General features: G+C 41.8%; 1 protein-coding gene across 2 annotated transcripts in view; it reads right to left on the bottom strand.

Annotated features, from left to right (window-relative positions):
• Positions 1-23824, bottom strand: part of OLAH (oleoyl-ACP hydrolase) — a 183494-nt gene that overhangs the window by 43453 nt on the left and 116217 nt on the right. For both annotated transcript variants that reach the window (XM_085631278.1, XM_085631279.1), the window contains exon 5: positions 6829-6998. In XM_085631278.1, coding sequence (XP_085487404.1) covers positions 6829-6998 — 170 coding nt within the window. The remainder of the gene's footprint in view (positions 1-6828; positions 6999-23824) is intronic.

Genomic DNA, 23824 nt, shown 5'->3' on the forward strand with positions numbered 1-23824 from the left:
CTCGAAGTACTGCAATACAGAACATGTTACTACGCGTCTCTTTTTAGAATGGATAGTTTAAGCTCAAACTCTATTGCCTACACACGGCCTGTCTGACGAGCTTGCCCAGTGCCCAGATACTAACAATGAACGTGGGCTATCAACACTTTCTGTACAGGTGCTAAATACATTGCTTGGCTGTACCTACTATTAGGGTGACTAGAATTTCATAACAAGTGCCGGCCTCCGCAGCGAAAGGAAGCACTAGAGTCAGAGTCTGCTTCATCCCTGGGGGGCAAATGGTGAGTGCGCGTTGCCCCGGGGACTGGTGAGTGCCCTAGCAGAACTGGATTCACGAGGTTTCCACTGAGACCAGCCACAGCGCCCAGAGCCCACGGCACTCGGGCAGTGCTGTAACTTTAAAGCAAGGGTGGTGCTCTTGCTTTTATTTTGTTTTCCCCATCATTGCTTCAGAAGCTTAAAAGAAGTTCCACCAAAACGGATGAACACAGTACTTTGCAGATGGGAAACTGATAAGAGAAACACATGGAAGAACAGGAAATAGAACGCTTACAACCAATCGAAACGAGGAAAAGTAAAGTGACAAGCACAAGGACCAATAAGTCCCCTTTAAGATATATTTAATAGAATAGATTTCACAACCACAGACAGCGCTTTACAGGTGAACCGTAAAAAAAAGTACCTGTACAAGCTGCGTTCAGTGGAGGGACACTTGCTACAGAGACCGGAACTGTAGAGACCGGAACTGTACTTGTTCCAAGCTCCATGTACAAGCAAAGAGAAAGTGGGACCAGCACGAGGCTCTGCCCAATCAGAAGCAAGAGAATGTGAGCGAGGTGGGAGCCAACCAATGGTGAGTAACGATAAGTATAGGGTGGGTTATATGCCCGTTTTAAAACTTATTATTCACAAAAGCTTTCGCTGACAGCACATGCGTGTTGTAGTGGCGAAACCTGAACATGACACGTCATCTTGCATGGTATCAGCCCAAAAAAGCTCCCCAAAGGAGAGGTAAATAAGAAAAAAAATGTGATTCTGTTGTTGGACGTCTACAACTATAATGGGCCCAATCATGGTACCCAGTTAGGTAGTTCGCACTATAGACGTGCTGTCAGTGAGTCCATCCGCTTTTGCAGTTTGGGCCAACATATAATTTATCCTGTGACAACAATACTTTCAATTCAGCAAACACACTACCTGTGTGTTTGTTTGGGTAGGGGGCAGGGAATGGTCACACAGATTTATCTTGTGCACTGCAGTGGCCTTTTCACTGTTTTTACTCGGAAGTAAGGAAGTGACCATTAACCAACCTCTGCAAATCAGTGAACCACTTTGCCCTGGATTGCAGCCACACACCGTTTGTTTGTGACCACAATGTACAAAATCCCCTTTACAAGCCAGTAAAAGCTTTCAAACTCGCTAAAGGGCTTTTGCAACCCCTTAACAAGTTAATAATCACAGGAAGGGGGTCAGGGGGGTGCATGAAAGAGAAATACTCCACTATTTTGGGGAAAGGATGTATTATGCGGAATTGTTTTTACAAACCAGCGTTCAGTTCCTGAATCCCGAGTTGAAGATGTAACTGATTTGTGAAAAGGAAGTGGTCACCTAGGGATGGCTTCTCCTTTGGGAATGTCAGGCGGTGTCCATGGGAACAGGCAGTACCATCGCTTACCCCCACCTTCTTCCCAAATTGGAAATATATATATATATATATATATATATATATACACATGTATATTTTTGAAAAACAGCATCTCTTTCTTTAATGGACATAGGATGCTGTTAATAAAAAATATTTCATGTTTGATAAACACTGGGGCGGCCATCCCTGCATTTGCAGCAATTTACAGGCTGTCACGAATTACAACATGCACATTAATATTCATGCAGTGTATTTACTACATTGGTCATATTGAAAACAGCATTTCTTCTATTCGCAAGCCAGTCTGCATGCCATAATATCCCTTATTTCCGAATGAGAATAGTACATCATACTCTTAGTCAATTACAATGTATCCAAGGAAAGACAAAGGAAAGACAAAGGACCTATGGCCAGATGTACATACAAACAGGTCACAAATAGTGAATGTACCTCCTCACCACGTTTTTACGATCTGTTTCTCATTTTCTGATGTGACCCATGCAGTAACAGTTTGCATCTCAAAATGTCCATTATGACAGGGTTACACATTGACCAGCTTAATAAATATTAATAAATCAGTTTAGGCCCCCTGTGTTTGGCTACTAGCACTGCGACGGCATCCGGAAGACAGATCGTGCTGGAAATGATGTTTGTCAATTTTTATCTTTTAGTTTCAAAAACATGTGAACTCCCTTCAGTCTACCTCACGCAGGAAGATATCTCTTTCACGGGCTGACCCATATCTTTCTTCCCTGTTATTTTCTGAGTGGGGGACCCAGATATGAGTGACCTTTCAATGGATTTGTGCAGAGTTCCACATGCTAAGCAACAGGAATTATTTTTGATGGAGGAGCTTCCTTAAGGGCTTGCTATTTGTGCTAAGGGTCGACTTTCACCCAGAGAAATCTACAGACACGAGACATTTTTAAACAAGCATTTGCAATGCAATAGGTCTCGCATTTACACGAGTTTAAGCTATTGGCATTGTAAATGACAATGCCTTTTAGTTATGTTTTTAAAAATGAAAACAAAAATAAAAGGGATTGTCATTTGCAATGTCAATAGCTCAAACTCGCATAAATGCGAGACCTATTGCATTGCAAATGCTTATTTTAGGGCTTGTGCCTTGCCCGAATGTAGCTCTTCACTCGTACCGAGGGCCTCGGGGCGCTAGCTTGTGCCTAGGAGAGCAATTCAGCAGCAGAGTGAACACCCTCGGAAGTCCTCGTGAGAGCAAACCCGACATCTGCACTCATGTGCATGCACCCGGAGGCTGCAGGGAGGCGCTATGAATTATAGATCACTCACTATCCCTCAGTGCAGCTGTGGCTTCAGGGGGCGAAACGTGGTCAGCAGAAAGGGTCGGGCAGAAGAGGGCATCCTTTCTGCGAAGTGCAAAGCTTTAGGGAGCAGTGGTCACCGGGCTTTGTGTTGGCAGGGTTGTGGTGCACTGCACACACTGGTGGACATACATTTTTCTATGCATTATTTCTAATAGCTTCACAGCGTTTTCAACAGCAGGAGTTACTACTACAGAACTCAACCATACTAATCTTACCTACCTCAGGCGGATAAATGGTCCGAGGGGGGAAAGGAGGGGGGAAAAGAGGAGAGAAAGAGAAGAGAGAGAGAGAGAGAGAGAGAGAGAGAGAGAGAGAGAGAGAGAGAGAGAGAGAGAGAGAGAGAGAGAGAGAGAGAGAGAGAGAGAGAGAGAGAGAGAGAGAGAGAGAGAGAGAGAGAGAGAGAGAGAGAGAGAGAGAGAAAAAGACAAAGAAAGAGAGAGAGAGAGAGAGAGGGGGAGAAAGAGAGAGAGGGGGAGAGAAAGGAAGAGAGAGGAGGGAGGGAGAGAAAGAGAAAGAAACAGAAAGAACGAGAGAGACAGAGGGGGAAAAGAGAGAGAGAGAGAGGGGGAGAGAGAGAGAGACTCTCTCCCTCCCCTCTGCAGGATCACCTTATAAACCGCTCGTAGTGGTTGTGAGTTAACCCGGGTGGTTAATGCACCTCCTGCTGCACTGGTCTGCGCGTGTGGTGCATGTCACAGGTTGTCTGTCACCCCATGGCTCGTAGTTAAGTCCCCTGCTACAGAGCTGGGGGTGTCTTGCGGGTCACGGGTTCGGATCCTGGGGAAGGTAACTTATTTTGTAGTAAATGCATTTGTTTAGAGCTTCGCTACCGTTGAAGGGGCTTGAAGCGCTTTATGGTAAGTAGCATGGTACTTGTGAACCACAGGGTTAGTGGTTAAATCCAGCGGTTAATTGGTTATTAGGTTAAGCCTGCTGCTCTGAGGAGAAGCATTCCGTGCATTTAATTCAGTTTCCTTTATGGTAAATTTAATTAACATTTCGATGGCAGCATTAGTGAGACTTTCTGGCAAAAAGGAACTGGATCGAGGGATGAACAGGGCTGGAACAGATGAAGTATTACTGGGATAAGGCACGAGAGGTTGTGATCTATGATAGCAAGGTAGGTAATTTGTAGAACTTCAAAGTAGAACAAGACAAGCCCGGCGGAGCGTGGCGCGCGCGCTTGGAGGGGGAGCGCATTCCAGGTGGGGGAGCGGACCCTTTGAAGTGCACGTGCTCGCCATGCAATCCACTTTTCGGAGCACTTTTGGGAGCCCCTTACAATAGTCTCGCTTTGCGATCGCTTACGCGATAGCAAGGCGAGACCTAAAAATGGACCCAAGGGACTCTAGGTTGCTGAGTTTTGTATGAATCTTAGCCCATTTGATTAACCAAAATGCCATGCAGGTGTCAAAGTATGGGTAAAAAAAAATCTCAATAGCTGCACCTTTTGGTGGCAGAAAACTCCAGAACGCACGGCATACAGCATAAACATTACCACCCAACCTTTTCACATTTCTCCTAAAAAACGGTACCCACATGTATGGGTGGAAGGTATTGTATAGGGCAGATGTAGGCCAAAACTTTGACTGTGTGAAGACCACATTGACAGCACATTGACTTAACACGGTCACAATTTTGTCCGGCTCCTCTACATTATGACAGGCCCACCTACACATGTGAGGTACTGTTTTTGTCAGTAGAAATTTGAGAACACTAGGTGGTGGGACGGGTGCCTGTTCCCTTCTAATTTCACAACATTCTGTCACAGAAATAATGTTGCGAATCAATATTTGAGGTTTGCAAGGAAACCTTGGTAAGAAAATTGGTGGCATTCAAACAAATTACACCACCCTGGATACCCCAGGGTGAGTAGATTTCAGAAATATGTGGGGTTGATAGTTTACAGAAGGTGCTAGCTGACACCGGGATCAAATAAACCTATCCACATCCCAAAAATAAACCTCATTCCATGCTTTTTTCTTGTTCTTTCTATTGTCACATTTGTGGGCCTTTTCTGTTCTAGATGATAAGCCCACCCACACATGTGGGGTACACCTGTAATTGGGAGAAGTGTGGGAATGCAGGATGGTATGGCATTTGATATTATCTATTGAATTTTCTCATAGTTTTGGCTTTATGTTGTAAGTTGGTATCCTTTTCAACAAACGTCATCAAAAATACCTAGCACTATAAGAAAACTTGACTTTGGAGTGGCTCAAATGACACCCCATTCCTAACCACAAGTTCTTGAGGACCTTTCAAAAATACAAAGTTTGTTCACCCACAGTTTGTATTCATTGGAGTTTTCATTATCAAGTGATGCATGGTGAGAACAGGAAAATCATTGAAAACCACATCTTGATTGTTGGCTCTGGGTATCGTGGGCATTTGACCAACTTCATCTGCTTTGCATGTCAGCTACAATTCTGGGCCCTAGCAAGGACCCAGCGCTTTTTGGATTTTATTTTAGCGTAAAAAAAATATTTAAACAGCATTTGGCTCCATGCTGGGGTATGGGCCTGTGTGTTTGTGTCACAGAAAGGAATCGGAAAGTGTTTGGATGTTTTCTTTGGCTATGAACAAATCCAAACATATCAAAAAATACAAACAGCATCAGGCTCCTTTCTTGGCCATGGGCACACACATCTGAGCCCCAGAATGGAGCCATATACTTATCAAATGTATTCTTAGGCAAAGAACACATTCAAACAGTGTTTGAGTCCTTACTGTGGCACTGATTTGTGCGTATGTGCCCCAGAAAAGGGCAAGAGGCAGTTAGAATATTTCCTTTGATCACTGAAGACATGTCTCTACGAAAGGGACAAGTGTGGTGTCATTGGCCCGATGATGACTTTAAAAAACAATATCTCTGCTAAGAGGTCAACACTGTCAACCTATTGAGAGTGAGCTTGAAGCAAATCAAAGATGAACCACTGCTTGGTATTTTCATGTTCTAATATATATATAAATATGTAATACAAAGAGGTGAATCAAAGGGTGTAAAAATAGCAGCACATCATAAAAGTTCAGTTACCAAAGACAACATCTACTAATCACAGAGATATTGATGCAAGCGGTTTTGCCTTCAGACATCCTGCATAAGCATTAGCGGTGAGGTGTTACCTCTTGGAACACATATGGTATAGGTTATTAGGATGTTAATGTATTGGAATGCACTCCCTTTGACTTCATTTGTAAACCAGCTATATGAGGTGAGTGGGCTAGGGGAGGGAAAGTATTAAACTACAATATTGTTTCTGTTTGATGCCTATTTAGAATATTTACATGTTGATGATTCCCTGACGTGTGTTTGTGCCCAAGGAAGGAGCCAGATGTTGTTTGCATTTTTTCTCAGGCAAAGAAAAAAAATCCAGTAATCACCTGGTTCCTTACTCGGGCTGGGCTTCTCCCTCCCAAGTTCATCAGATAAGTGTTTGACGTTTCTGATAATGTCATATGCATAGTCATAAAGGGGTCTGGAAGCAAGTGCCAGGCCGCATCATGTGTGAGTTTGTAGGTGCCCAGAAAGGATTGGGCACTGGAAACTCCCTCCCAGGACATACGGGCCAAAAGGAAGGTTATCCCTCAGAAAGTGATTCAACATTTTCAGTGCAAGTGTACATTGAAGCTCTGTGACTGAATCACAAATTTCTGCAAGGATAGAACAGGCTAAGTAGATAACATCACCTATAGTATTCAAAAGCTGTGCAATGCAAAGTTAGTGCAGAACTTCCAGAAGGACGTCACATGGCCTTGTTTGCCAAAGTCCACGTGGGATGGGTCATGATTCTAATCCTCCTAAACATCTAAGTTTATAAATACAGTACATGTACTCACATGAAATTCTCGACTACTTTAAGATCTGCTCGTAAAACTGGAAGGAAGATTTTCACAAGCTCCTTGTTTGTCAGAATCTCAACAGGTGTGCCTCCAACACTTGTCATCCATTTGAGAAATTCTTCATCACTAATTTCTGTTCTTTTATGAACTGGATACCGTGTCTTTGACTGCAACATTAAAATTGTGTATTTATTTAAATGAAAAAGGTACAGTTTGATAACACATCTTACTGACCGAGGAGCCATTGGAATCCAGCAAAAAGTCGAAACATGGCCTGAAGCACTCTCCAGTGTTGGCGATGAAGCCACAATAAAATGAATTATGGCATTTTTTACAGAATGCCACAGGGTTACTCTTTTGAGATCAGACACATGTAAATGCTCGAGCATGATAAGCTTCTCATAAGAGCTGCCTAACTATAAAGGAATAATAAATAAACTGTGGAATCTAGCGGGAAAGACAGACAACAAATTTTAGATTTTGATAGCAAAAAACAAATCAACTTTTATAATTAGAACACATCTTTGAAATTGAATGACTATACTAAATTTACATAATTAATAAAAAAAGAAATTAGCGACTAATTAATGAACCAGCAACATAATAACATATGTTCACTGAAAAAACAAAGTTTAAACTGATGTTATAGTTAGATCTGGCAATAATATTTTACTCTGCATTAAAAAAGGCCTTCAAAATTCACTTAAAAAACAAAGGTTATGGTGATGTCATAGTTAGGTGAAAATGTCAGCTATAAATGCCATTTTAAACTAAAAAACACTGAAAGTTAACTATAACTTGCGCCCCCACCATGCCCTGCTTATCACCTCATAAATTACATCACTCATAACATGTTGTACGACATAATTTATGACATCACTCATGACATCTCAAATTACATCACTAATGACATCATCCAAGCTTCTTTTGTTCACTGAGAGGGGGACACAGGGGCCATTTCAGTGAGAATAAAGGTGTGTTTTTGTAGGGTGGCTCTATTGATTTTTGCTTAACCTCTTCTGTGCCCATGACAAGATAGTCTCGTCATGAACCCCACCCACTAATGAAACGCCCGGCACAGGAGGGGGAAAGGGCGTGGCACAGAAGGGGTTAAATATGAAAAAAGTCCAAGAAAGAATGATCAATTAACCAATCTGAAGGAGAAGAAGGCAGTCAACATGCATAACAGGCTTATTGCTGAGCAACCATCTACAGTGCCATGTCAGGCCATCTTTTTGCGGATTAAACATGTAGAAGTGGTTAATTAATATTGAGAAAATAATATAATTTATAATAAATGTGCAGAATTAACATGTAGGCTTTAATGAAAAGTAAAATGCATTCAAATGCAAAAATTGTAGTAGGCAACCATATTTACTCATACTAGACCTCAAATGGCTAAAGCAACATATCATGTTTATTTTTTGTCCTCTCCATGAACACGTTTTTTTAATAAATATTAGTTGCATAAATGTTTTCATTTAACTCTGCAAAATGGTCCTACTTGCAAAAACATCACTGTTAACTAATGATTAGTTTTTGTCATTTAATGAGGTGATGAAGACGTTCACTTATAAAGATGCAGCATTGTTTAAAGAATATAAATGGTTGATGTGAAAAATGTTTTTGCGTTATATTGATGCTTCAACTTCTACATAGACCTTTGCTAGTAAATGAATAAACTTGATATATTAGGTTAGAAATGTAGTTACTACATGGGAAAGTAGACCTGAGTGAGAAAAGGACCTACATGAACTTAGAAATGGTACAACTTAGTTGCAACCTCAACATTGCTGTCTGTGCACTATTATATTCCTGTGAGAAGAAGCGGAGTGATCCTGTTCTCATGGGAATATTGAAAGCTGATTGGCTGATTGACGACGCAAGAAGCAACATGTTGCAAAAGATTCATTATGTGTTGTCTATAATAGTGCGTGTTCCTAGAGTAGGTTAACACTTTTTCCAGAGCACACTTTTCACACTTCCATTTGCCCTTATTAGATGGTGCTTTGAGAGTGTATTGAATTGCATGAACCTCTCTTTATGGGAAATTCTGCTAGGACTGATTTCTGATGAATTGAATTACTTTATATGCCAAAGCTTTATGCTTAAACTCTCACTCACTCCAACTAGAATCCTTTATGTATTCTGACTGACATCATTCTCTCCCGATTTATTAAAATGGAGATTTTCTTTCCTTTGTGGAATGCGCTTAATGCGTTTATTATGATTAGTTGATTGACTAATATTGATGATCAATTTCTGTTGATATTTGATTATTGAGATTAATACAAACACATTGTAACCGCATAAAAATGACTTACTAAAAGATTTGGATAATAAAACCCATTAACTCATACCTCTCATTATTGACTGAAAATTAGATTAGAAATTGTGATTATAATTTATGTGATGTTCAGCTCCAGATCTTCTCTAAAACAACGGCAAAGATCCATTTGCCTCAGACCAGAGAATAAGAGCGGGAATTAGCCCGGATGATGGTAAACCAAGAAACTTTAATTGAGAACTGAGTCCTGCTCCAGGAAACTTGGCAGCAGAGGATGGTTTACGTCATGAGTAGAGGAGATATAAAATAATTACCCCGAGTTAGAGTAATACCTGAGTCCCATAGCCCAAAGCCCAGAATTTGAAAACTGATAAGGTGCAGTTTCGAAGGCAGTTGCTGTATTGAAGGTGTGAGTATCAACAGGGCTATGCGTTGCAAATTTTGATTATTGATGCGTTTTATTTGTGAGGTATTAAGTATGTGTGTTGAATGAATTGGTGATGTATATATGCTTATTGTGAAGAAGTTAAAGAGATTATCGGACTGCGAAGTAGCCTAAGATCCCGGGATATTGAAATAAGTGGAGAATACACTACATGGTTTTCTTGTCTGCGAAAGAGGTGGTGTAGGTCGTGAAGTACGGTTGACTGCACAATTAAGATAGGGATTATAACAAACTGTTGTGAATGTATTAATATTGATTGGTGTTGGCAGAACCTAATTGCGCAAAAGGTGAAGCTACATTGATTAGGGCGATTTCCGCTTGTTGAGATTTCATTCGCGAGTGTGAAAAATCTTTCTGTGTGGAAAAGTCAAAAGGTGTAAATGCCTTAATATTTCAATTGTTTAATTGCTTTTATGTAGAGGAGCAGACAAATATTGTTTATTTACATTCACTCAGACTTGTAGAAATGTGTGTACGAGAGAAATCGTAAAGGAGGGTGACCCTCATAAGGAAGGGTGAACCACTGCAAGGAGTGAGTTCATAAATCACTGTGTGCCACACTATGACTGGTGTATTATCACACTGCTATTGGTTAATGATGACACAGAGTGGTGCGTTGTTATAGGTCAACTGTTGTGCAAATGTCGCATTGAGTTGGTTAACAAGTCTCTAATTATTAAAGCTATAACAGGATTGGAGAAACAGATCTGACGTATACAGAATAGAATCAAAACAATTGAAGATGAATTACCTTGTTTGCTATTTGTTGAATGATCTGAAATCATGAAATATTTTAAAGGATTTAAGAGTCTTGTGAGAGGTGGTGTAACAGTTCCAGTATGGGAAGGTGAAGAGGTGCCACCCGACGTTTCACAAGAATATTATAAGGCAACGAATATGGGGTTTCATACATGTTTGTGTCTCCGTAAATGGTGCAAAATCCCTGCAAATAAAGGTCCTTTCAATTTTCCTAGATATGGTACATTTGAACTGAGAATCATTGAAAGAGTGAGAGAAAAGCTATATGAGATGAAGCCACCACATAAAACCAGAGTACAAAGCATTAAATATTTGGGAGAAAACAGCACATGTTAAGGAGAGAGAGAAATACCAGAATTCAACTAAAAGAGCTTTTCATAATTATGTAGATGCTCGATGGGATGAAGAACAACAGATGTGGAGGAAAGCCATAGTCGAGGGGACTAGACTGTACCCAGCAATTACTACTGACAAACCTGAGAAGCTGAAAAAGAATAAGACACTGGGATAGGGTCCTTTGACATCAATGCGACAGTGGCTAGAGCCCCTGTTGATCCAAACATGATCCAGACTGAAAGACCATTACAGATGACAGCCTACTGTACAACCTGTTATTTCAAGTGTTGAGCCTGCATGAACTGAGAATGTTCCTAAGTTAATACCTCCAGGTGTTACTACTGCTGTTGTAACTGTACCAGCACCTGTTACTAGGGTTATATCAGCACAGCCATTAGAGATTTGCACAACAGGTGCTCCGATTAATATTGTTCCAGATGCAGTAATTTCAAGAACTGTTCAAGGAGCAACTGTGACAAGGTTTATCCCGACAGAGCAGAATTCACAAATTGTTGCTTGGACACCACCACAAACAGTTCAGTCATTGGGAGAAGGGTTGTCATTACACCACCAATCACACAGGGTGAGACTAGTCAATTTGAGGAGGGTTTTTTTCCCTCATCGTTTGAAGAAATAAGAATAAAAAGACAGAAAATCAGGTTCCCACTACACAAGAGACAGAAAAAGAACGACCGCTAAATGACCCAAGGTTAAAAGAATAGCTAGAAAAAGTAAGCAGAGGATCTTTAGATTTTGAGCATATGAATCAGTACAGGGAAAAGAGCTGTAATATTTTTGCAAAAAAATGACCAGACATGCAGGAGTTACTCATGATGAATTCACTGAATTAGCTGGAAAATATGAAGTTGATATTTCCACACAAAAGTATGATCAAAAGAAATTGAAATCAAGTGTGTCAGTTAATCGCATACCACCGTCTGTTGCAGAGGAGATAGAGTCAAATTGTGTAAGTAACAAAGAAGAAGATCAACAGACAAGAAGGAGATCAAAGAGAGCACGAGTGCCTTGAAGTCTGAAATGTTTGAGCCCCCATGACATCACACTAAAAACAAATTTGATAAACTTTAAAAAAAATATTTCTGGAAAAAAATGAAGGTTCGAGACATTACTAAATGAAAGAGTGCAAAAGATGATTTTTTTTATTTTTTTTAGTTTTAGTTATTAAGAAGATTTCCTAGGCCCAAGGCTGCTGTAGTAGAGTAGGGATAGCACACTTAGAAGAAGACGGAGTAGGGTTAAGGATGACTATACGAAGATTGTTGTAAATAAAGCTGAAAGAACTAACTGCTTAAAGAAAAAGAATAACACAAGAAACTTTTTAAGAAAACTGAACTGAACTGTTGAATTACTGCTGCTATAAATATTTTGCTTAATGATCGGACCACAGACAAACATGTGTTTCCTAGCCAGGAATAGATACAGGATTAATATGGGTATTACATTTTTAGTAACAGTATTAGTGATGATAACAGTATTAGTAGGGTTTTTGTTCACACCAAAAAAAGATCAGATTAGGTCAACACTTACTCCTAAGACATCCTCACACACAACAGATGAGGAAAGGTTGAAGACATCAATCATGTGTCAACAAATGTTTATTCTAGGTTAGTTCAAGAATATACACAGGCACTAGACACAAAGGACTATTATGTCTGTGCCCACTTACCTTTATCAGCTGCAGAGGAAGGGACTTACTACCACATATCTTTGTCATACGCAACTGAATGTAGAATATGGCTAAGCTTAGTGTATAAGTGAGAACACTGAATATTTTTATTCAAATTAGGACTTTGTTCTTTCAAGTGTACTATTACAGAAGAACATGAATTTACACCCACAGGTAAAAGAAATGGACACAGCTTGGTATTATTTTATACCATCCACGCCTGTAGCGATTGTAAAGGCTTACGAAAACATTTTAACCTGCTTAATGAGACCCTTAGAGAAGGTATTCATTATGACATTAGGGGAAAGGAGTACAAACATTTCACATAGTAAAAATAGAGAGGAAGACATTTTGAAAAACGTTTGGAAGATAGAAGATGAATTTAAAAAGAAAATGATATATCCCAAATTAAAATTTGATAGGAAACAAAAGGGTAAAATACGTGTTTATAGAAGAACCTCAACTACAAACAGAAACGTAGGAATTAGTAGTTGTGAACCCACATTTGAAATTATGAAGGGTACATGGTCTATTTTACAAGGAGATGAAACAGTCATTCCTGGAGTTGGATGCTTATTTTCAATTACCAGTTGATGGCAAGGTATTTGCTATTTAGGTTTGCAATTTCCTAAAATGTATCATGTATATGATATAGATGCACTAACAATGACACCATCACATAGACATACACATAGCATAGGTGATGACAACTAGGTGGAGACATTTTTGGAGCAATCATACCACCAGTGGGTGTTCTAGTGAATGGTAAGAAGATTAGAAAACTTTGAACAGTTTTTGACAAATTTGCAACTAGATATCTCTGGGTTGTGAGATAGAGGTTTAGAAACAGGCATACAACTCACTTTTATGATTGCACTTTAACAGGCCTTGCAAAAAGCCTTCCTTCTTCTGGTGTATTTCCTTCATCTATTCATAGCTATTCTCAGTTTAATGAGCAAAAAAGCAAGAGCAGTGATTTCGGGTGATATCATCTTGATGTATTCCAGCAGGGCAGTCGGTGGGAGTGATTCAACAGTTATGCCAAACATTTCAGAAATCATGCCTATCACATCTTTCTAGAACTCCTGCACAAGAGGAGAGATCCAGGTCAAATGGAAAAAGAATTATGAGTTCTATTTGACATCTGGGAAAATGGTGTGACCTGGACTGGTCTAGTCTGGCCAGCCTCTCCGGTGTGTAGTATGCAAAACAGCCTTTATGCCTTTGTCTAAAGCAAAAAGGATGTCATCAGTAATGGCAAAGAGACTGTGAGAAGGAGGAACCCCAGATTGGACAGAATCAACTAAGAAGCTTATTTTCCTCCAAATAATGTGACGATTCCTGGTTGATGTCGTTGTCGATGAATTTAGACCAGGAAAGGAGGTAAAGCAATAGGGCAGAAGTTGCCTCATCTAGTTGGATCAGCATCTGGTTTCTTAAGGATTGGAATGATTATAGCCTTTTTCCAGTCGTCAGGAAATATTCCAGATGTAGGAGAAACATTGCAGAGCTCAGTAAATACCAGGCTGACCATGTCGAGTGCGTTAGACAGAATAATAGCTGCACATGGTTCCACAAAAGAACCAAAATGCATGCCTTTGGCTATATGGAAGTGCATGAGGCACTGAGTGGGGAGAATGTGAGAAAACTATTCTGATGAGGTTAGGTGAGATGCTGCCTCGAAAAAACCAACTGTATATTGTCCAAATTCTTTTTTTTTTTAAAAGCACAGAGAGCCAAGTGGAAAGCAGGCAAAAGGTGTAATTGATTTGCTACAGGATGTGGAAGCCGTGAACACTTTAAAACAATTTTTACCAGTTCACCTTTCAAGTATGTCTAGCTGAGTCAATGCAAACAGCAAAATGAGTGGAGCAGGCCTCTTTAATGAGAGCTTTGTGAGATCTTAAAGCATCTGCATACATAGGTTTAACCTTCTGGACATAGTGATGTTTAGCAGAGGCTAATTTTATATCAGGACTGGAGGCAAGGATTATACTTTCCTTCTTCCCTTTTATTTTACCAGCAACCATCTGAAACATCATATCAAACTACCTTTCCCATGAGGCCTCTGGAAAGGAAAAACATAACATTAACCAATCAGCACAATATCAGGCAAATATTAGTTCTTCTTTCATCTTCATGCCTCCTCTTTCTTCACTGCTACGCAGCCATAAAATAAGTGTCTTTACTCTGCATGTTTGTTTGGGAATTTATCATGTTTTATTAGCATAGTGGTGCCGTAAGAACGCATCTCAGCGTTCCTCACGTGACGCCAGTTATATGTATATATTGCAGGCAGTTTTAAGTGTGATATAGACCTCTGCACACTAGAGGGCGTTATCAGCTCAATTTTGACCATAGAGGCTCTCTCAGGCTCTCGAGCACAGCGTGACTCCATTTACAACAAACATTGAAAATGCAATAGGTCTCGCCTTTTATTAAGTTAAAGCCATTTGCTTTGCTATACAATACCATTAGCAAAGCAAATGGCTTTAACTTAATCAAAGGCGAGACCTATTGCATTTTCAATGCTTGTTTTTTTAAGGGATATCTCACAGTCAGAATTCACATTACAATGAAATACCGCCAATTTGTTTTAAAACCATACCAGCCTCCTATGCAGATGTTCCTACGTGAAGGCCCCTACATGAAAAAATTGCTTGGCTAAGAAACGTAGTCAAACATGTGCCCTATTGTGGGTGCAAAAATAATAACATTCATTCAACATTCAATAAGCTTTATTTCGATACAAAGATATCTTAAAAGCTGAACAAACTCAGATAAACAGTTACAATACTCCTCAGTACATTTTTAGGTATAAAATACATTAAGACAAATGATTTAAAAAAGTATTTTAAAAGACAGGATTAATAGAAAAAAGTTTTAAAATTTTTTTTGTAAAATTGTATGTACATTGTATCTGTAGGAAGGGACGTGCCAGGGCTAAAAAACAAACAGTACTTAGATTGTTTGAAAATTAATACTCAGATTTCTCGCTCTAATGATCCATGCCCATCTGAGGAATTTAGCTATTGCACAGGCATAAAAGTCCCTAGGATCAGTTCTTAGAATGCGTAGTGCTTTGTGGTGACTACGGGTACCTAGTTCCCTGCAAAGTGGTTTCAGCCAGCGCCCCCTTGGCACTTTGTAAGCTGGGCAGACAAACATAAAGTGTGGAATTGTCTCCTTGGGAGCCTCACAGCTTGGGCAAGAGGGAAGTGTCTGATTTGGTGGCTTCCACTGAGCGGTGAATTCTTGCAAAGGGAGGATGCCCACCCTGAACTTGAAATACAAAGCTCTATCATATGGTTTTTGTATTGAGTCCAGGTATGGTTCAAAGTGACTTATATGCTTATGCTGCATACATTCCTCTGTTAGCCTTCCAGCTCTGGGGTTAAGGAATTCATTCGCAGTAACCCACCGCCAATACGCCTTCTTGATTTCAGCCTTTGGTGGAGAGGTTCTGTTGATCCAAGCATCTTTAAGGCCGAGGTCATATAGGAGCTTTTTAACTCCTTTTAGCCAATCGATCTTATGCCACCCATCCATGTCCATTACCTCCCTAAGGCCTGCAGCATAGTTAGCTAATTCAGGTGTCTGCCACAAGCGGGCCCACAGCAAAAGAGGACGTAATCTTGCTATGTCTCCGATCGAGTGGCAGCCAACATCATATAAGAGGGGCTTGGTAGGTGTACTCAAAGGGAGCATCAGTAGGTCCTTTAGGAATTTGTTCTCTGATCTACAGATTTGGTCTGTGTTAGATAGGCCCCACAATTCGGCACCATAAAGTGCCGAACTTACAGCTCTGGCCTTATATATTGTTAGTGCGGGGGCAACTGGTTTGCTTGATGAGGAGCGATGTTCTTTAAGAATTGCCCCCACCACCCTTTTATGGTTCAGGAGCATTTTCTGCAGATGTGATCTCCAAAGCATAGAATCAGAAATGCGGATTCCCAAATAGTCAAATGTAGCAACCCTCTCCAACGGTACACTATTAAGTAAGGGAGGATTCCTGAACGTTTTAGGTGGATTTAAAATTAGGAACTTAGTTTTCTGGGTATTTATGATCAGCCCTCTGGTGTTGCAAAACTGGTTGAAACTGTTAAGAAGAGTCTGTAGGCCCTTTGGGGTTTTTGAGATGAGGAGGGTGTCATCCGCAAACAGGAGAGTAGGGATTTTCCCCTCTGCCAGGGCTGGGGCATCAGATGGTATTTGCTGTAAATGCTCAACCACCCCATTGACATACAAGGAGAATAGGATGGGGGCTAACACACAGCCCTGGCGAACTCCCCTGTTCACCGGTATCCGTGCTGTTGCTTGCCCTTGTGAGCCTCATCTTATTTGGGCATAATTAGCCTCATGCAAGCGGATTAGCATATTGAGGATATATCTGGGCACCCCCTGCTCTGACAGAACTTGCCACAGGCGCTCACGTGGGACCAGGTCAAAGGCAGTCTTTAGATCGATAAATGCAAGGTAGAGACTGCCTTTGCCTAGCTTAACCACTTTCCAATATAGAAGTAGCAACCTGAACGCCTGTTCGATAGTTCCTGTCCCTGCTCTAAAACCAGCTTGATAGTCAGAAAGGATCCTGTTTTCATTAGCCCATACAAGGATCCTCTCTAACAGTACCCGGCCAACTATTTTTTGGGTTGAGTCAATCAGGCTTATCGGGCGATAGTTGGCAGGGTCATCCCTACTCCCTTTTTTAAAAATAGGTACGACTTCTGCTCCCTTCCAGGAATCTGGAATGGGACAACCATGGTCAATAGCATTTATTAACAGTGCAATAAATTTTGCCCATTTCGCCGGATTGGCTCGGAAAAGATCCCCTGGCAGGCCATCGGGTCCTGCTACCTTGGCCGGGACTATTCGCTGAATGGCAGCTTCAACCTCCTGTTCCGAAAAAGGAAAACACTACTGCATTTTTCGCCCTTAAAACAGAGTACACAAATATTTACCATTGCGTTCTATGCAATATGATACTTCTATTCCTTTAAAATGATGCGGCTCGTTTAAACATCATTAATTTGACACTCAGAGAATGAACATCCTTTGTACACATCCCTTACTGCCTATTCAATTTCGGTAACCCTAAATAATTCACCTGTCTTAGTGCCAATCCGCATACCCTCACTACTTGACTTTGACTATCCCTCCATTTAATCCCCGCACAATAGAGCGCAAATCGGAAAATTGTTGCTCAGACCTCACGGAAGCAGAAACGGATGCAAATCAAGAGGCCGAGGTGGATTAAAAAATTACTTTATAAAATCAAGGGGGCGTTTTCTTCTAGCCGACGAAGGACAAAGGGCATATTTGAATATTTGCCACCCTATCTGAAGTCTGACTGCGACGGCAGTGACAGAATCCTTGCAAGCGCCACCTTGACCCCACTGCATTTTCTGCAGCTCCGGCGCAGCCAAAAAACTGCTTGAAATTCAACAATTACATTTCTCACTGTTCCAGAATGACCTATTTCTCACAAGAATGAGCCAGTGAATTCATACATATAAATAACTATTTGCAGACACATTTCAAAATTGATGGAAAAAAGGAAAAAGGGTTAAAGGTCCGGGCCTCGACAAAAGAAAACATGTTTGCAGCACAAATCAGGCTCTCTGTAAATAAACCTCGCTGCTAATTGCTTGGGTTTAAAGTGCTTTCAGAGAATATTTTAGGCTTGCAAATGTACACTCTTTAATGTCAAACGCGAAAAGACGGCATCTGCTGAGAACGGTCTGATGTGTCCATAAACAATTGGAATCAACATGTGGCGTAAGATCACACAGGTTTATGCACACTTACAAAATGGCAAACGGCTCAGCGGCAGGTAGAAGCCAAAAACCCTAAGTATGCAAAGCACTTGCAACAGGTGCCAACCACTGAGCATGGGGCTGAGGGCTGTTCAAACATACTTGGCTGAATAATGAATATTAATTTAGAAAAGAAGCTTCTCGAAGTGTCACTTTAAATAAGACTAACATGAGGTGCACAGCTTTTTCATTCTCAAACAACCATTGTGGTTATTGTGTTTGTCTCTGCAAAGTAAAGGAAGAGATGAGACCAACAAAAGCTCCTAGTTAATACAGAAAGCGACAGTCTCCAAATGAGTCATGTCAGGCAGTCTCCCATACAGATTTGCAACAGGCAGTGCTAGCGGGAAGCCTCGCGCCAGCTTGCTGCGCTCGCCGTGGCGGATTCCTCAGCACTGCCGCCGGGCCCTTCAGCCTGTCTGGGAAAGCGAAAGCACGCCGCCATGCACGTGTAGGGACAAAAAAATGCGCGCGTGTGTGCACAAAGATGGCGTCGGGCTGTCCACATGCGCGTGCATTTTTTTGTCCCTACGCATGCATGTTTAGCTTTGCCGATGGCGAGAGCAGCCATCTTTGTCCATTTGGACGCGCGTGCATTCAGCTTTGGCTGAATCGATTACAAAAGGTGCTCTCCATGGCGAGTGCAGCGCATGCGCTGCTTTCGCTAGGCGAGACCTAAAAATTGGAGCATCTCTAACTTGAGAGCCTTTGTCCGCAGCAACTGGAGAAGTACGCCCCTCTCTGGGTTTGTAAAGGCTGGTGATCACAGCTAAATATCGGTGTTGACGCCCGTGTAGGTCTGTATTACATTTTTGGGCCTCTCAAGCCCAATTACCTTCTGTGGCCACCCTTGGGGTCTGTATATATCGCAGGAAGGTCCAAAGCTTGCCCACACACTGCAGGGACATCCCAGGTGCACTGACCATAGATAACCAAGGGCGCAATTGTCCCAGGGCTAGTACCCTTTGCAGAGCAAGAGAGCTCCAACAGCGCTGTTCCACAGCACCATATCTCAGCCACTGGCTGTCAAGTGATTTGAATCTGTGTCTCCCCAGCCCACCAAAATGCACCAGTCAGAGGCAGACTATATGGATGAAGAGGCAAATCCTCTGTTCTTCCCACCCGATTAGCAGTTCTGTGACGGGGCACGTCAATACACCAAGTAGTTGCCTCAGCGATTGATCCCTCAGATCGCAAACTCCTTAAACCAGCATACTGCCAGCCTGCATCACTTCTCTTGATGGATGACCTCTCCACTATGCAGGACTCCAAGCAACAGACAAATGGCCCCATAAAAAAACCAGAAAGGGTGCTTCTGTCCCAATTCTTTCACTCAGATCTCCTGTCAGTCCATGGGCCCTCTTGGGGCTCCTCCCCGGGTGCTGCACCCCAGTCTACGAAGTTACATTTGCCCTCAATGGAAGCAGATGACTCCCAGGCGGACAAATCTCATGGGGGATTCTGATGGCGTACCAGGTCCTTCAAGGCCTTGGCAACCCTCTTTGGAATCTGATGATTCTCCCCTTTCAAAAGCCCTTCCTGCAGCTACCTCTGACATTGACCCAGACAATTTGATACATCCCTGTTCTTCCAAATGAGCCTCGGCAGAGAAAGTTGCAACCTATGCTGCAGGTAGGCTGAAAAACCCCCTGAAAAAAGAGTCTGGAGCTCACCTCAGGGAGGAATGCCCTCACCCCTCCCTCGAGGGCAAGATGGCTTTACCTCAGATATAGCCCTTCATAAGGAAATACATAAGGGCTCCTACGAAAGGCATTGACCACTCTTGGCGGTCCTGCCAAGATAAATTATTGGGCGTTACAGGACCCCTCACGAATAACCTCAACAAGGCTAAACAATCAGGTCCCTCATCTCCCCAGACATTTTATCTAGCTAGGCGCAACACATGATCATTTTCTAAGACAACACTAACTGTGCCTTGTCTACCGAGCGCAAAAGGTCTCTCCTGATACAGGTAGACCCTCAGTTGGTTGATCTTGCATCCTCGGAAGCAGCTTCCGTTGCCAAGGGTGGTCTTTTTGGAGACCCATTTGTTAAAGAACTGGGCAAGTTTGTCTTTACTTTCACTTCTCTGGAGACAGCTCAAGTTTCTGTGAAACACATCTTTATCCCATGGGTTCTCACAGGGGCCGGTCGTGGTAAAGGGCGCTCACCTGGCCGTACACTCTCAACTACCATCTCCATGGACCTCAAAGTTGTCAGGGGCAAGGCCAATCCAAGTTTGGAGGCTTCTACCTCTCCAGAAGACCTCACCATAGAGGCGGCAGAGGAGAATCACGAGCAAAATTCCAAGGCAATGGCTCCAGTAAGTGTTCTCCCTTCTTCCCAATTAAAAATGGGAGGGCAATTGGCACAGTTTTTCAGACAACTGGGGTCATCTCACGTCAGATGCATAGGTCCTCCGAACTATAGAAGGCTTCCACATAAAAGTGTATGGCACTCTAGTGCACAAACAACTTCCTCGTCCTCTCGCATTGTCAGACCGAGGCTTTCTCCTCATTTCCCAGGAGGTGGAAGAACTGTTAAACAAAGTGGCTATAACCTTTACCACTGTGCACTCCAAGGGTTTCGTAAGCAACTTCTTCCTTTTGGACAAGAGAGATGGGGGAAAATGCCCAGTTATCAATGTAAGTGAATTCAATACGTGGCTGGTCTGCTGCCACTTCAAGATGAAGGGCATCCATCTCTTCTGAGATATCTTAAGTCCCTCTGACTGAATGTGCCGCCTGGATCTGAAAAATGCATATCTCACATTTTTTCACCCCACAAGCGGTTTCTCCAATTTACATAGGTAGGTCAACTGTACGAGTTTTTCTCTCTGCCATTTGGCCTTTCCTCCACCCCTTGGTTCTTCACAAAGGTGTTGATGCCAGTCATGGAACATCTATAAGCTCAAGGAATGCATCTGATAATTTATCTGGAAGATATTCTAATGCTGGACCAATGTTCAACAAGAATATGTGAACACCTTCATACAACTGTTGGCCACCCTCAGCCTCCCAAAAACAGAAGTGGCAAAAATCAGACAGGAGATTTACCAGACTCTCTCAAAAGGGCAGACCCCCTGGAGACAGGTAGCTCCTCTGGTGAGGCTCCTTTCCTCGTTGATTCAGGCCATCTTTCCTGGTCCTCTCCATTATCGGGCACTTCAAAATATGAAGGCTCATCATCTCCACAGAGGTGCGAAAAACTCAGTGAAGTTCCTTATGACGGAAGAAACAAAAGAAGAGATGAAATGGTGGCTTACAGATATGGAAGCGTGGAACCGACAAGCAATTTTCGGTTACAATCCAGATATGGTTATTGAATCAGGCACCAGCAAAAACGGCTAGTTACCTAGTTGCAGTGAGTTGTCCACTGGAGGAAAATGGTCTGCTAAAGAACGACAATTACACATCAGTTGTCTAGAACTCCTAGTGGTTTCCTTCGCCATACGGTGCTGGACCAAGTGAGAACTCAGTTCCGCTTGTTACTGAAGATAACCGTTTTCACAGTACAGTATATGAATCATCTCAGTGGGACGCACTCGAAAGCACAGGCAGATCTGGCCAAGAGCTTCTGGCACTTTGGCCTGGATCGCAACATCTCGCTGATTGCAGAACACCTTCCAGGCAAGGCCAATCAGGGGGCAGACTGGAACGCCAGACACCTCCAGGATTCGAGTAATTGGAAGCTGCAAACCCTGATCTTCAAAGTTCAAAGATGGGGTCCCTTCTCAGTGAATATGTTTGCATCAAGACTGGACCACCAACTGGAGAGGTTGCTCAGATGGAGGCTGGAACAACTGGCGAGGGTGACTGACACTTTTTTACAGGATTGGAGCCAGGAGAGGGGTTATGCATTTCCCCCGTTCTCAATGATTACATGGTTATCAGCCCAGTTACGGAGACATGTCGCAGACTTCGTGGCATTATCCCCGAATTGGAGGTTTCAAGTCTGGTATCTAGATCTGATGGAACTTTCTTAAGATTCTCCAATCCTTCTCCCCCTAGTCCCAGATCTTCTCCTGGATCCCTAGGGGAACCAGCATCCGCTGGTCTCGCAAGGGCAATTGCCTCTCATGGCATGGAGGATTACAGGGAATGACAGAAGTTCCCAGGACTTTCGCAGGAAGCTCAATGCCTCTTATAAAAGGCATGGACAGAAGGTATAATGAAATGATATCGCTCTGTGTGGGCGAAATGGCTGGGTTGGAGTCTACAGAGGGACCTAGATCCCTTGGGGTCTAGAGTTGTTTCAATTTTAAACTTCTTGTCTTCCCTAGCCTCACAAGGTATGGCTTATAGATTGGTAAACACCTTTCATTCTGCTATTTCATCAGGCCATCCTCCAATCGAGGGCTATCTGGTTGGAGAATATCCATTAGTACCAAAATTGATGAGAAGCATCCATCTCTCCCTTCCTCTAGAACCAAGGTACTCAGTTCTCTTGGATGTGAATGTCATCCTTATCCTGTCTTGGAAGAGTAATAAATACCTCTCTCGGAAACAATGCTACGGTAAGTTTGCTATGCTATTGTGCCTCATCTCATGCAGAAGGAGTAAAGCACTGAACATTACAGGTGTGTCTAGACATAGAAAATGAACCTCACGATTAATCTATTACCCAGCATTTGATGACCATCCTAAATTATGTGTGGTGACTGGTGAGATGTATTAAAGTTTACAAAGAGAATAAATGTACAAAACAAGCTCCCTCACGACCTCGATTTCTTTTACTATATAGAAAAAATCTAGTGTGGGTTAAACATTATTGTACACAATGTCTAAGCAATTCAATACTTCAACAATATATTTTGTTTATCATAGTTTTATTATTCAAAACAGTTATATCAAAATACATTTGTTTTTCACCATTTTTTTTGTAAAACAATATATATATTCATTTCTATTTGTATTTGGTATTTTTCTTTATACATGATTGCACATCAGCCAACACATTGCAGGCTAATGCAACATACTACTATGGACCCCTGAATAATCAAATGAAACAAAACAATTATCAAATCTCAAACTCACTCAATCGCAACTGCACACATTCATACATCACCTAAAACCAACATTCATATCTGGGTCACGGGAAGACTTAGAACTAATTAATCTCCACGACCCTGTCGGATGAACTGGTAGAACAGGGTCTGACAGTGAGGTCGACGTGCGTTTCGGTGAGGTAGAAACAGATGGAAAACTACCTTCTTCAGGACTTTGCCAAATAGAATGGTTTATCGCAACCAACCAGGGGGTACCTAGAGAATACAGACAATACATTGTATTTACATTAGCTCATACGCTATGGATTATATACCAGTATTGATTGGACTAGAGTAGGAAAATCAAATTGATTAGTTTACCCATGTTTGCCATAAAACCACCACTAAGAGAGGCTCGTGCCATGAGAAAACCCTGTGCATGAGATACCTGTGGCTTCCCATACTCACATTGGGAAACGTTAGGTAGAAATAGAAAAAGTGGTAAAGAGTTTTACAAGCAAGTCTGACATTACTCTAATAAAGATATTAACAATAAAGAATCAAAAATGTGCAAAAAAAGAAAAGAAAGGACTCATGCTATAAGACTATAGTGTACTGATTATACACAATATGATCTCCTTATATACCATCCCCTAATATGTGTAGAGCACTAATA

The sequence above is a fragment of the Triturus cristatus genome, chromosome 10, assembly GCF_964204655.1.
Source record: "Triturus cristatus chromosome 10, aTriCri1.1, whole genome shotgun sequence".
NCBI lineage: Eukaryota > Metazoa > Chordata > Amphibia > Caudata > Salamandridae > Triturus > Triturus cristatus.